General features: G+C 44.8%; 1 protein-coding gene across 1 annotated transcript in view; it reads left to right on the plus strand.

The window, feature by feature from the left end:
- The first annotated feature begins 7,547 nt into the window (after positions 1-7,547).
- Positions 7,548-13,944, plus strand: part of HTR2A (5-hydroxytryptamine receptor 2A) — a 62,973-nt gene continuing 56,576 nt past the window's right edge. Inside the window, exons 1-2 of the mRNA XM_007102517.4 lie at positions 7,548-8,903; positions 11,882-12,082. Of these exons, the coding sequence (XP_007102579.1) occupies positions 8,492-8,903; positions 11,882-12,082 (613 nt within the window). The 5' untranslated portion in view covers positions 7,548-8,491. The remainder of the gene's footprint in view (positions 8,904-11,881; positions 12,083-13,944) is intronic.

Genomic DNA, 13,944 nt, shown 5'->3' on the forward strand with positions numbered 1-13,944 from the left:
CTGCAGCCTGGACTCTCCACTCTACCCTGGACCCTTATATTCAGCATAGTTATTTGTTTGTCATAGACATCTCAAGTTTGACATGTCCAAAACTGATCTGATATTCACCCAAAACTTACTCCCCATTGAAGCACTTCAGTGAAGGGTAATTCCATCCTTCCAGTTACTCAGATCTAAAGCCTCAGTTGTCCTGTCATCACTCTTTCTCACATGCCACATCCTGTCTATCCATCAGCAAGTACTGTTGGCTCTATTTTCAAAATATACACAGAATTTGATCACTTCTCACAAACCCATTACCACTACCTTAGTCCAAGCCACCATTCTCTCACCTGAAACCAACATCCTGCTTCCATCCTCCCCGCTACTCACCCCTCATTTCATTCTGTTCTCAAAGCAGCCAGAGTGATAAGTTTAAATGTATGTCAGACACAGATGTAGAGAACACATTTATGGATATCAAGGGGGAAGGGGGGGATGAATTGGGAGATTGGGATTGACGTACATACATACATTACTAGGTATAAAATAGATAACTAATAAGAACCTACTGTATAACACAGGGAACGCTGCTCAATCCTCTGTGGTGACCTCAATGGGAAGGAAATCTAAAAAACGGGATATATGTATACATATAACTGATTCACTTTGCTGTACAGCAGAAACTAACACAATATTGTAAAGCAACTATACCTCAATAAAAATTATTTTTAAAAAAAGGTATGTCAGAGCATGGCACACTTCTGCCCAAATCAAATGGCTTCCCACGTCACTACGACCAAATGCCAAATCCTTTGCCCACAGTGACCTGTGGAAGGTTATCCACAAGACTCCCAGACCACTCATGTTGCTCCAGCCACAATGACCTCATTGTTCTTTCTCACCCACCCCAGTCAGGCCCCTCAAGGCCTTTGCTCAGAGAAATTTGCCAATCTTCACCCCACTCCCCATATATCTGCCTGGATCATTCTCTCTCCTATTTCAAGTCATTGATCAAAAACAGCCTTCCCTGACCACCTACTATTACAACCCCCACTCCAGTGCCTATCCCCTCCCCATGCTTTATTTTTCTCCCTAACACCCATCACTTGGAGACACTATGTCATTTATATCCTTCCACCTCACACTCTCAGAACTCACCCTGCTCACCACCACCACGTTGCTCTTGTACATTTTAACATTTTCGATGAAACTGTTTATCAACGTCACCGATCAACCCATGTTGCCAAATCCAACGGACCCTCCAATGCCTTCATCTAAATAGGCATCCCATTTTATAACTTAAGTTACGGTATTTCACTCCCTGAAACCCTAAGTGACTTCCCACTGTACTTGGAATATAATCCAGACTATTCATCCTGACCCAAAAAGCCTTAATGATGCCTGACGACCTCTCAGGGTTCATCCCGAACCAATCCCCCAAGTCCCAACCAGTCCTCAGAACCTCGCCTCCCCCCGCTGCACCAAGCCTGGTCCAGCCTCAGGGTCTCGCCACATGCTGCTCCTGCTGAGAATTTTCCCCCATCTTCTCATTCTCCTGATCTCAGCTCTGATCAGAAGACCACAGGAGACCCTCCCTGATCCCCTTATAAAAAATGTCCCTCATCCTTTCTATCACAACACCACTTCCTCACAGAACTTAAATGACACAAAAATGTATTTACTTCCTCCCCTAACTAAAATACAAACCTCATAAAGGACTCTGATCATCATCTGACATCAACACATCTACCAGCTGCCTGTATCTGAGCCCACATATTGTCTTCTCTCCTGTTATGATGGAGGAACCCCCCTTCCACTTGTGTCCTTGACCCATCCCTTTTCATCAAGTCAAGGACATAATTGCAGCAATTATCTCCTGCCTCTATTGCACTGTCAATTTCCCCCTTTCTACTGGACCATTCCCATCAGCACAAAAACATGTCATAATTTATCCTATCTTGAAAAAGAAAGTCTTTGCCTCTTATCACCCTTCAATTGCTACTGCATTATTCTGCTGTGTTTATTTTTTAAATCCTCAAAGTAGTTCTTTACATTCATTGTAACTTCTCCTCCCATTTTTTCTCAAACCCACTTAGGTGGACTTTTACTGTAACCACGCCATTGGAACAGGTCCAGTTAGGGCCACCAAAGGCTTCCATCTTGACAAATTTGATGGTCATTTCTTAGTTCTCATTATACTCAGACTATCAGAAGCATTTGACGCAGTTGAGCACCCTCTATTCTCGAGAGTCTTCACCTGACTTCCAGGACATCACTCTCTTTTTGCATCCCTCCCTACTCATTGGTTGCTCCTTCTCCATCGACTTGACTGGTCCCTCTACAACTCCCTAACTGGAGTAATCCAAGGCTCAGTCCTCAGACCTCTTTCTTTTCATATCCCCATTCACTCTCTGGATGATCTCGCCCAGTTTCAGACTTTAAATACCATCAACAGGCCATTGACAGCCCAGTTTATACCTCAACCCTATACTCACACTTGCTACCGCCAACAATTCCTTAAGTGAATGATTTAAGGCAGAAACACTGTCCATCTTCACGGTGTTACTCAGCTCCTAAAACAGTGTCTGACGCAGCACTTGGTAATTAACCATTAAATTTATGAATATTGTTAAAACTAGACACCACTGTGGGAAAACTGAAAAGACAGATGACAGTCATTAGCAAATTTCAAGTAGTTGTTTCTTTTCACACATGCCAATGACATTAACACAAGGCGATGCAAGACACTGCTTTCCAAGCATGCAGTGGTCAAGTGGTCTGGCTTGTTCCAAACCTCAGAATTGGAACATCCAAAGGAAATGATGGATTACATATCATTCAGGAAATCTGGGAAATTCTTTTTCTCATTCTTAGACCATTAGTAAGATTTGATTAATAGAAATCTCAGGGACATATTGTGAAGAATGAACTTCTGAAATAAATTCTATGCGGCCAATTTAGAAGAAAATCAGATACAATTGAGTGGAGGTTAAGGTGGCCATTGTCTTTAAAAACAAAGCCTAAAAAGAACAGAAGAAGGATCTAGTCTATCCTTCTTTGAATAAAAATAAGTGATTGATACCCCAAATGTCCAGGCCATTTAAGTTTCCCAGACTGCAATCCATTAAAAAAAAAAAAAAAAAAAAAGTTTACTCACAGCAATATGAATCTTACAGACATACAGTTAAGCAAAATAAGCCAGACACAAAATGAGCATGTACTACATGCTTCCATTTAAGTGCAGGTCCAAAAAGGGCATAAGGGAACTTTCAGAAATTATGGAAATGGTAGATGTCTTGATTGGGTAATAGTTATATGGGTGTATAATATTTATCAAAATGCATTGAACCGTTTAAGATCTTAATATTTTAATGAGTGTAAAATATAACTCAATTTTAACAAATAAATTTTCCTGCAATGAGTGCTCTGAGGGCTGGAGGGGGAGAGGAAAAAATTTTTTAAAAATGCCTTCACTGCAGGATCTCTGAGCCTTTAACATGCTTCTGTGCACTGTAAATCTGAGAGGCTACAGGATGCTGTATGTTCCAGATTCATTTGCTCAAGGAAATTTATGTTTTTCTTACATATATTAACATCGCTAAGGCACTAACGTTTCAGAACCCAGTAACTTTAGTCTGGAAAAGTTCAAACAAAGGAGATAAATACCACTGCAGTCTCTGAAAAAATAAAATCAACATTATCTTTTCGTGAATCCCCCCAGAATAAACTAGTTGCAAAACGTACCCTTAAAGAAAGTCCAATTAAGTACTGGAGTAATTCTGTCCAAAATAATAAATTTCATTTTGGAATTGTTGACCTCAAATTCCCTCTCGCAATTATTAGACAGTAAAGCCAGTTGTCTGTCAAACAGTTCCAAGTTTGTGTCAAGAAAGCATACCACGATATAGACAATATTTATCTCTCTGTTCTCTGTCAGACATGCAACTCATCCAGAGGTGGCATCAAGGCATTGAAACACAAGTTTAAAAATAGAAGTCTTAGGTTGGGTTCCCTAGGAACCCTTGTGTACAGATTTCCTGTGGAAAGCTCCAGACCAACACCTGTCGGGAAACAGGACTAGGCAGGGGGAGGAGTGTAACTGATGCAACCCCAATGAAGGTGGGGAGCTCTGGAACCAGGGCAGCCCTTCAGTGTTGTCCAGCCTTGAGGCAAGGGGGCCAGACTTCTATATCCTCACAACAGACCAATCACTGTATGCTGGCTGCCCTAGGAAAGGGGCACAACTATGGGCACAGTGGCCTCTTTGAGGGTAATTTCCACAGGGAGGATCAGCTGCGAGCCATCAGCTACCAACACTTCCAGCAGCAGAGAGAGTGAGTGCCTCAGCCTTGAAGGGGGAGAGGTGCCACACACCAGTATCCACTACAGCAGCCAATACACACCCCCTTCACCAGGCTCAAAGGGGTGTCTGATCTGCAAGAAACCCTCCCGACCAAATCTAATTCTCAGGCTATTAATAGACAAGCTCTAAGTACCAGAAGTCAAGGACTGAGATTTTGCCCATATTGCTTTGTCCTTGACAAGCATTCACAAAACTGCAATAGAAACTGCAAATAATCTTAGATGGTTACTAAAAAAATTCTCTCACAATATAAACTATACACCGAGAAACTCATATGACTAGCTTTGCCATGACTGGAAACCTAGCTGTTCTTCAGGAAGAATAATGGCCCGAGAGCATCAGATTTCTTTAAGAACTAAAAAACAACAATCAGTAAAACAAGATTTAGCATCAAAAAGATTTAGAATCATTTTCCAACACTGAAGTGTTTTTTTTTCATATTTTCCTTTGCCTTTTCTTTTTTTTTCACTTTTTAAAATTGAAGTATAGTTGATTTACAATGTTGTGTTGGTTTCTGGTGTACAGCTAAGTGATTCAGTTATATATATACATTTTCATATTCTTTTCCATTATGGTTTATTACAGGATATTGAATACAGTTCCTTATGATATACAGTAGGACCTTGCTGTTTCCTTTGCCTTTTTTTAAAAAAAAAATTTAGTATCCCATTGGACAAAATAATTAAAAAGCATTTAGAGGAGTCTCCCTGAGTCTGCTTTTTAATATATGCTAACAATCAATTCATATATTCCTTCAAAATGCACCTACCAAGGACATCCCATTAAAGGACATCATGTTTGGTATTGAGGGTATAGAGATGAATAAGAAGTTCACCATCTAGCAAAGATGACAGACATGTAAACAGGTAATTATAAATCATTCATTCATTCAAACATACCTAGGCACCATACCTTGAACAACAAAAACATAGTCTTTGCCCTCATGGGGCTTACATACAGTGTGAGAAGTGTTCACATAGAAGACTGTAGAAGGTGCTATAGTCTCTGCCTACACGGGGAAGGAGTGCCACAGAAAGCTTTCTAACAGTAAGCTTAACAACAATAACAATTAACCTTTCCTGAGGGTGTAAAAGGTGCCAAGCATATACCTAAGTTTATTTAACCCTCAAGTCAGTCCTCTGAGGTAGGTATTATTATTATTCCCTATTTACAGGTGAGGAAATCACAGCACAGAGAGGTTAAGCAGCTTAATCAAGGTCACACAAGTGGTAAGTGGTGGCCTGGGATTCTCAGAGGACCTAACACTGGAACTGAGCCTTGAAAGCCGACTAGGAATTTGCCAAATGGACACGAAAAGGGGGTGGTGAGAGTATTCCAGACACAGGAAACTGCAAGTACCAATGCTTAAAAATCATCAGAAACTGGCAAGTTCATCTGCATGTAAGCTGCCGGTGGGAGAGTTACAGGAGTCCAGGCCTGAAAAGGGGGAGCGGTGGGCTTGGGCAAAGACAGAATCCACGTGCCCTCCAGAGACTGAGGGAATGCAAGCACAAACTGCCGGGGTTTTTAGTGATATCAATACGAATATTCATAAGAATTAAAATGGCTAACATTCTTCAAGAGCAGCCCGACATGGGCTACATAGTTCTACTTGTTATCGCATTTCAGCTTCATTACAATCAAAGGGAGCAACTAGCTTGTCCGGGGTTCTGCTGCTTATGAGTTACAGAGCTGTGGTTCAAACCTAGGCAACTCTAACCCCAAAGCCTGTGCCCTCTCAGCTGCTGGGTCTACAACACGTGGCAATCTCCCCTTACCCTCACCCACCCCACCCCTACTCGGGAGGCAGAGGGTCAGTGAAGGGGGAACTCATGCCCCAACCCAGGAGACAATGATGCAGCCGCCTTTAACCAAAGAAGTGAGAGCTGGGGGCTGGACAAGAGGTTTGAGAAATACGTACACAGAGGTGGCACTGGAGACTTCTTAAGATCGGGCCGTGAGAACGAGGGGATAGATGTGGAAAGAGATGGTGAATCCTAAACCAAGTGAACGGGTGGAAATAAGCACTGAGAGGTGGGCAGCAGAATGGGAGGGGAAAAGAAGAAAAAGAAGATGCTACGGTCAAGGTCTACCTAGGCTAGAGATAGAAGGGCCTGCTGGGCAGCTAGATATTTAGGTTGGGAGCTGAGAAAAATAATCCACCGTGAAGGTACAGATTTGGCCAAGAACATGTTGAAGGCATGGGAGGAGGTTAATTTGTCTCGGGAAAATGTGAAGAAGAAGATGGACAGAAACCCAGAAAACATCAACTATTCAGGAAAGAATCCATTTTCCCACCTGTAAAAATAAGAAGATACACACACACACACACACACACACACACACACACACACACACACAGCCCCTGACATATCTGCCTTCTTTAAAAATCTGAGAAGGAGCTTTCTTAGAAGTAAAGCTGGTTGTCCTTAGTGTTATGTCTGGAGAAAGCAACTTATTCGCTTCCACATGTGAGGTACTGAATTACGTCTAGGGAGTATATTTCTGCTGAAGAAAATAAGCTGGTTGAATGATGTATGTATTTAATCATAAACAGTACTGATAGTTTACCAGCGTTATCACCAAAAATCTGCTCGGCCACTCTGAGCCCAAGTCACCGATGTCAGTAATCCCACTTCAGGCACAAGCTCGGTGGGCTCTGCGTGGAAGCACCGATGCTCCTAGGATATACCATTCTCTGGCTTTATTTACATTCTCTCTTCACCCTTCACCCTAAAAAACGTCACAGTGGGGCTTACCTGCCTTAGGGATCTGTACAAAGGGCGATTTCTCCCGTTTCTCTTTTTTAAGAACAATGGAAAACTTCCCACTGTTTATATGTAGCAAAAAGAGGGAAGAGAAAAAAAAAAAAAAAAACAGCCCCGTCTGGTCCGCCCTCCCCGGCTGTTGCCACCTTGCAGTTCATGACACACAGATGAGGGAGGGAGGGAGGGCTGCCGGCGTGAGCGAGGCGGCCAGGCAGCAAGCCCACTCCCGGGGAAACCACGAGCGCCCGTGGGCAGGCGCCTCTGCCTACTTTGTGCCCTGCGATGGCTTCTGTGCGACTTTGAGAGGGGCTGGGGACGATGTCTCACCGCGCGCCCGGCCCAGGCGAGCCCCGCGGGAGGGAGGGAGGGAGGGGAGGGAGGGAGGGACCCAGCCAGGCGGGCGCAGAGGGAACCGCCGCGGACCTCGCAGCGCTGGAACTGGCTCGACTCTCCCAGGCAGTTTCTGAAGTCAGCAAAACAGAAATCGAATTACTATGATGCTGGTGGCCGACGCTCAAGGGAAAAGGGGCTTTCTGCCGGCTTAATCGCCGTGAGAGATGGCAGCGAGTCACAGAACAGCCAAGTGCGTCTACCGTGTGGACCCTGAAGACCTACGTAAGTTGTAAGGCGCTCAGGCTGCTGTATTTTATCGCTGTCCAATTCTCTTTCCGGCTGGAAAGGCTGCTTGGCCGAAATGTAACCGTTTCAATGAGGATCTCTAGAGCGGAAAGTTGTCTGCTGATCTTTGCTGAAGACTTTTTCCTTTCTTTGGTTAACTAAGCCACATGATACAAGCTGCCATTCCTGCCGGCAGCCGTGGCGATTCAACCTAAGGCTGACGGAGAACTATTACCCAGAGTACATGCAATGACTATGGCATTAACCCTGGATATATTTTTAATTGACTGTCAGTGTAGAGTGCCTACAGCCCCACTGTTTTGGATTGCTTGCCGTTTTAATGCTCCTCTGGCTCAACTAGTAGGATCAGCATAACCAACCGAATGAGACAGAGCTAAGAGAGAGTCCCCGTAGTTAGAAAACTTTTCTTTTTTGGCCAGGATCACATTTTTCTCCCCGACTGCTAGAAACTCAGCAACCTCTATGTTAAAAGTTCATTCTGCTTTTTTGCCCTTGCTTTGGAGACAAAAATCAAATCAGACAAAGGATTCGACTGAAACTGTGAAGGAAGGAAGGATAAGGAAGCCACCGCAGTTCTTTAACTACTATTGTAATAATGGGAGAAAAAAAGCCAACCAGAGGAGCCCAGCACGTACGCCAGCCTCAGTGTGACAGAGCATGGAGACGTAAAGCTGAATGGTGAGCAGAGCCTGTAACTCAGTTTTTCGGCACTTCATCTGCTACAGGTTCCGGCTTAGAAATGGATATTCTCTGTGAAGAAAACACTTCTCTGAGCTCAACCACAAACTCCTTAATGCAATTAAATGATGACACAAGGCTCTACAACAATGACTTTAACTCCGGAGAAGCTAACACTTCGGATGCGTTTAACTGGACGGTGGACTCAGAAAATCGAACCAACCTTTCCTGTGATGGCTGCCTGTCACCACCCTGCTTCTCCTTAATTCATCTCCAGGAAAAGAACTGGTCTGCTTTGTTGACAACTGTAGTGATTATTCTAACCATTGCTGGAAACATACTCGTCATCATGGCAGTGTCCCTAGAGAAAAAGCTGCAGAATGCCACCAACTATTTCCTGATGTCACTTGCCATAGCTGATATGCTGCTGGGTTTCCTTGTCATGCCCGTGTCCACATTAACCATCCTTTATGGTGAGTGGCGTTGGTTTCCCAGCTGTACCCACACTGGAAACAAAGCATGTGCATGTCATTAGCAGATGAGTCAGGGCTCACGGGACAAACTAAGCGCAAGGCTTTGTTTGTACAGGAGGGTCTAACCATGTTATACTACTTAAATTTTACTTTTAAAATGAGACCTCACATTTTAAGAAATCAGACAACCTGTTACGTGTGATCACTGGAGAGTTGTGCTTTGAAACGTATATTTTATGCAGGGAGATAAGGTGTTGTGCTGAAAAACATGTACATTTTATGTAGAATTATAAAGGTCCCAATACAGTCAGTTTTGTGCTTTGAAACGTATATTTTATGCAGGGACATAAGGTGTTGTGCTGAAAAACATGTACATTTTATGTAGAATTATAAAGGTCCCAATACAGTCACGAAGCAATGACCTCTGTCGTTCCGAATCCACTTGGTTTTCGCTCCTTTATATTCTCAACCAAATATCCCAGCCCTCAAGACAGGACAGTTTTATCTTTGTCACACTGTTTTCAGCACTTCTAATGAAGGGGTAAAACTTTCCCAGTTACCTTGGAACATTTGCAGAGAGAATATTAGTGGTGCAGTGGGTTTACTGTTAAAATATGGAGTCTCCATTAGAATAAATGAATTACACCAGTTTTAAATTGTTCCCTGCCCGGAGAAGCTAATTTGGAAGCGTGCCTTTGAATTATAACCTCAACTCTTTAAAAATGCATAGGCATAAACTCCTCCAGTCTGGTTTGGAGGAGCGTGGGAAACACATGGGAAGAGATTAATCTTGCTTTCTTCTCAATAGAGTTTGAAAGAGTCAGACCTCTCAGCAAGTAGGCAAACACTGGGATGGCTTCAGCAGGAAGCAGAATGTGATATTCTTTACAAATTATGAGTAATACAGCTAGATTTCTCTCTTTAAAAGGGGGCAGAGAATCTTCAGACTGCTGATACAGGCACACCAGCAGTCACCCAGAGCTAGAAACAAGTTATGAGCGCTGTCTTTTAGAAGGGATGTTCTGGCCAAGTCTTAAGGGTTAAAAAAAAAAAAAAAAAAAAAAAAATCAACCCAGCCCCAAGGAATATGGAGGAGGAAGGAGGTGAGCCATGGAGCGCAGGGGCGCCGGTTTGCACAGGGTCGATAGTGCTCTTTGCAAGGCCAGCCTCCGCTTGACCACTCACAATATCACACCAGGATGATTTGATTAAATTCGCCTGTCATTTCCCAGACATCCTGGAGAGATTCCCGCTTCCTAAAACCCCGCTGCGTTGAAGCAAAACTCCAGGAGTGGGAGATGACTCTAAGAGGGCCTGTCCGGGAACCAAAAGCCCGGTGGGGGGAGGGGGAGGGCGGGGGGACCCCCCCCCTCCCCGCGCGGCCCGCGGGGGCGGGGACTCTAAGAGGGCCTGTCCGGGAACCAAAAGCCCGGTGGGGGGAGGGGGAGGGCGGGGGGACCCCCCCCCTCCCCGAGCGGCCCGTGGGGACGGGCACCGGCCAGCCGGGTTAGGAAGCCGAGATCTGCCCGGAGCCTCCGGCTCAGGGTGCAACGGCGCCCCCTGGCGGCCACCACTCCGCGCACAGCTGGTTCCTGCCCAGAGATGCCCCTGTCCCAGAACTGGTCCTCCGGACACCGCTGGGTGGGTGAGGAAATGCCCCCTCCTTATCCCCGCCACGGAAACCCAAACTACGGCCCGCGGCTGCCTCCTTGCAGAGAAAACTCCTCCCAGGGTCAACGTCCGTTCCGACCAGGCAAAGCGTGGCTTCCCCCGCTCCCAAGGCACTGCTAAGAAAAGTCTCTCCTTTTAGCTCAAGCTCTCTGCAAATGGCATGAAAGGCACCAAGTCCGACTTGTATCCTGCACCCTTTACTTTTCTAAACATCGGAGGTGGCATTTTGGTAGAGAGTATGTTTGTGACTAGAGAGTTCGTTCAGCTCTGTGGGTCCAGAATGCCGTGAAAGAAAGGTGGTCTTCATAATTTTCCTTCTCACATGTGCACAGATTTAACACCATTGCTTATACTGTCATCAAAACTAATTAAGGTTTATATAACCATTTGATCTCCCTCTAAAACAAACAGAAACAGGAGACTGTGTGTCCATAAGGCATACCCTGCCTTCCTAGTGCAGCAGGGGACTTCCTGTAGTGTGTCTCACAGGGGAATCCCCTGGGTAGCTTTAAATCACTTTAATGTTTGGGGCGCCCTCCACCCACCCTGCGGGCATCAGGACCTACCGAAAAGCTGTCCAGCTGATTCTAACGTGCAGCCCTGGGGGAGAACCACTGCCCTGAAACAGTTCTCAGGACAAGAATGCCATGCTTTTCTTTACCACCGTCTTCATTTTCACCCCACACCCCCTAAGTTTGAGTTTAACCCCCAAAGTATTATTAGGTAATTATTTTTCGTTTTCACAAAGAAATTCCCAATCTGGCTTTTTAATCATTTCTTCATTCACACCAGTAGCATTTTTGAGAGACCACTAAATGCCATCACCATGCAAGACTGAGCAGTTGTAATAATGGCTGAGAGATGCCCTGACCTCAGGGAACCTACAACCTGTGAAAGATATGTGAATAAATAATGACAGTACACTGCAAGAGGTGCTTCAATAGAGGAACCCACAGTACCTCATAGCGCCTGACCTAAGTCATCAAAAACAAACAAGAGGTAAATTTCGTTAGGCAGAGGAGACAGAACGAGAGAAACCCCGGGGAGACACAACCTGAGTTTACAGCACACCAGCATGATTCCAGCCACAAGAAGTTTTCTAACCTTGTATTCAGCCAGTGCAATCTTACTGTAGTTAAGTACAGTTGCCAGCAGGCTTTTTTGAAATATTGAAAATATTAATATCTTGTGTTGCCCTTTGCGGTTACCTGAGCCTTTTCCCAGGATGGAAACTGTTCAAGCAGGGTAAATTCCACACACCAGAGAAGGTCAAGGTCGCTAACTGACGCTAACCTTTTGCATCATAGGGTACCGGTGGCCTCTGCCTAGCAAGCTCTGTGCCGTCTGGATTTACCTGGATGTGCTCTTCTCCACGGCCTCCATCATGCACCTCTGCGCCATCTCCCTGGATCGCTATGTTGCCATCCAGAACCCCATCCATCACAGCCGATTCAACTCCAGAACTAAGGCATTTCTGAAAATAATTGCTGTTTGGACTATATCAGTAGGTAAGTAGGAACGGTATTTTGCAATCTCATTTGCAATGACAGTTCATGCCTTCTAAGTAGGCTTGTCCTGTTTTGTTGCACTGAACCCTGACACCCTGAATGTACTGTTTTGCTTGTGGCAAGACATGTTATAGTAATTATTAGATTTGCTTTAGGAAAGAAAAATCTGTTAATGTCACTGGCTGACAACATAAATTTGTATTTTTTTGCACAGGTAAAAACATATACACCGATAGAGCCAGAAGTGAGAATAACTGTGCCGTGGCCACCTCCAAAAACTTTCCCCATCTCACACTTTCAAATTCACTCAATGCAAGTTTCTAAATTCCTAAATCTTCAGTTTCCCAGAGACCTCAATGTTTATAATCACTGGACTTGTGGTCAGTATAAGAATACAGAGCATCATACTGGAGAATACACAGCTTCTGGGGGGACAGAGCAGGTACCAGGTGCCATAACTCAGAGGGAGAAAGAAAGTGAGGATAGAGGATGGTGGCAGGACTTGCTCATAGGGTACCCAGCACTTCCGTAACCTCCTTCCTCCTCTTATGATAAAACATGCCAGAGGATTTCAACCCACTTCACTTAGGTTGATTATACACCTTCACCTGTTGCCAGTATTGATCTTCTCTCACACGCCTAACAGCCAGGGAAGCCCAAGTAGTGGAAGCTAAAGGAACAGTTCCCAGGCAGCTAAGTCAATTGCACCTGTCCCCTAAGCAGGCTTGGTTCATAACCAAAAATTCCCTGGGATTTGTTTTAAAGTTGCCGAGTGGGAACGATGTGCCCGCTTGCGGCCACATGGGTGCCAGTACCTACTAACATGAGAAACTATGGGATTTGGTGGCAGGCTTGACGTCAAGGACTCCAAACCCTGCTTGTACTGCTGAACTTAAGTTCCTTCCTGGGAAACAGATGTCGCTCCCAAAATATGCTTGTAGTTTCTGGGCCCGTGCAATCTTGGACTCATCGTACTAGGATCAAGAGAATGAAGGACTCGTGGTTCTCCATCCCAGCTGCACATAAAAGCCCTGGGGAGAGTTCTGATTTCATTGGTCCATGGCAGGGCCTGGTGACTGAGGTGCAGCCAGGGTTGAGGACTGAGATAGACAGTTGCTGAGGGAAATGCAATTAGAGGGGCAAGAATAACGTGAATGAAGCGAGCCAAGCTATTGTCAAATTTACTTGGCTTTACCCCTGGACACTGTCCCATTGGCGAGACAGACGCTGGGAGAGTCACCCAGTCTTTTACCCTCAGCCACATGCCACCCCTTTCCCTGCCTTAGTCAAGCTTAATAATAGCGCTAGTAGTAAGGGCCGTTTCTGAGCAATGACCAGAGACACAGTCGTGTTCAAAGCACCTTATGGAAAATAAGCTGCAGAGAAATAAGTTGCACAGGATGACATAGCTCATAACCAGGAATCACCCCGGGTCAATCCTATTTGAAAGCCTACACCCTTACTACTGCCCAGTAAGACAGTCTGCTTCCTGCTCTCTCCAGCCTTCACCCCAGGAGGCAGGCAGGCTGGAATGAATAGTCGTGGGGTGACGGTCAGGGGTCATGATCCATTTGGCCAAACTTTTACTGCATAACTACAATGTGCTTGGCACTGAATAGACTAAGGTATGCATTCAGAGATCTCTGACCATGTGGTCAGGGAAGGCAGATAAGAAAACATAAGAAACGCTGAAGTTGCATAGGCTCTATACCACAAGTCTGTGAGATGTGTGCCTGAGAAGTTGGTAAAGGTAAAAAAATAATGTCTGTTCTAGTGAAGGGGCTTCGCATAAATATCCTCCCGAATTGTTTTTCTAGTGTTTCTATTTCCGTTGTTGTTTTTTGTTGTTGTACATTTAAACC

This window comes from Physeter macrocephalus, chromosome 13 (genome assembly GCF_002837175.3).
Source record: "Physeter macrocephalus isolate SW-GA chromosome 13, ASM283717v5, whole genome shotgun sequence".
In the NCBI taxonomy this organism is placed as follows: Eukaryota; Metazoa; Chordata; class Mammalia; order Artiodactyla; family Physeteridae; genus Physeter; species Physeter macrocephalus.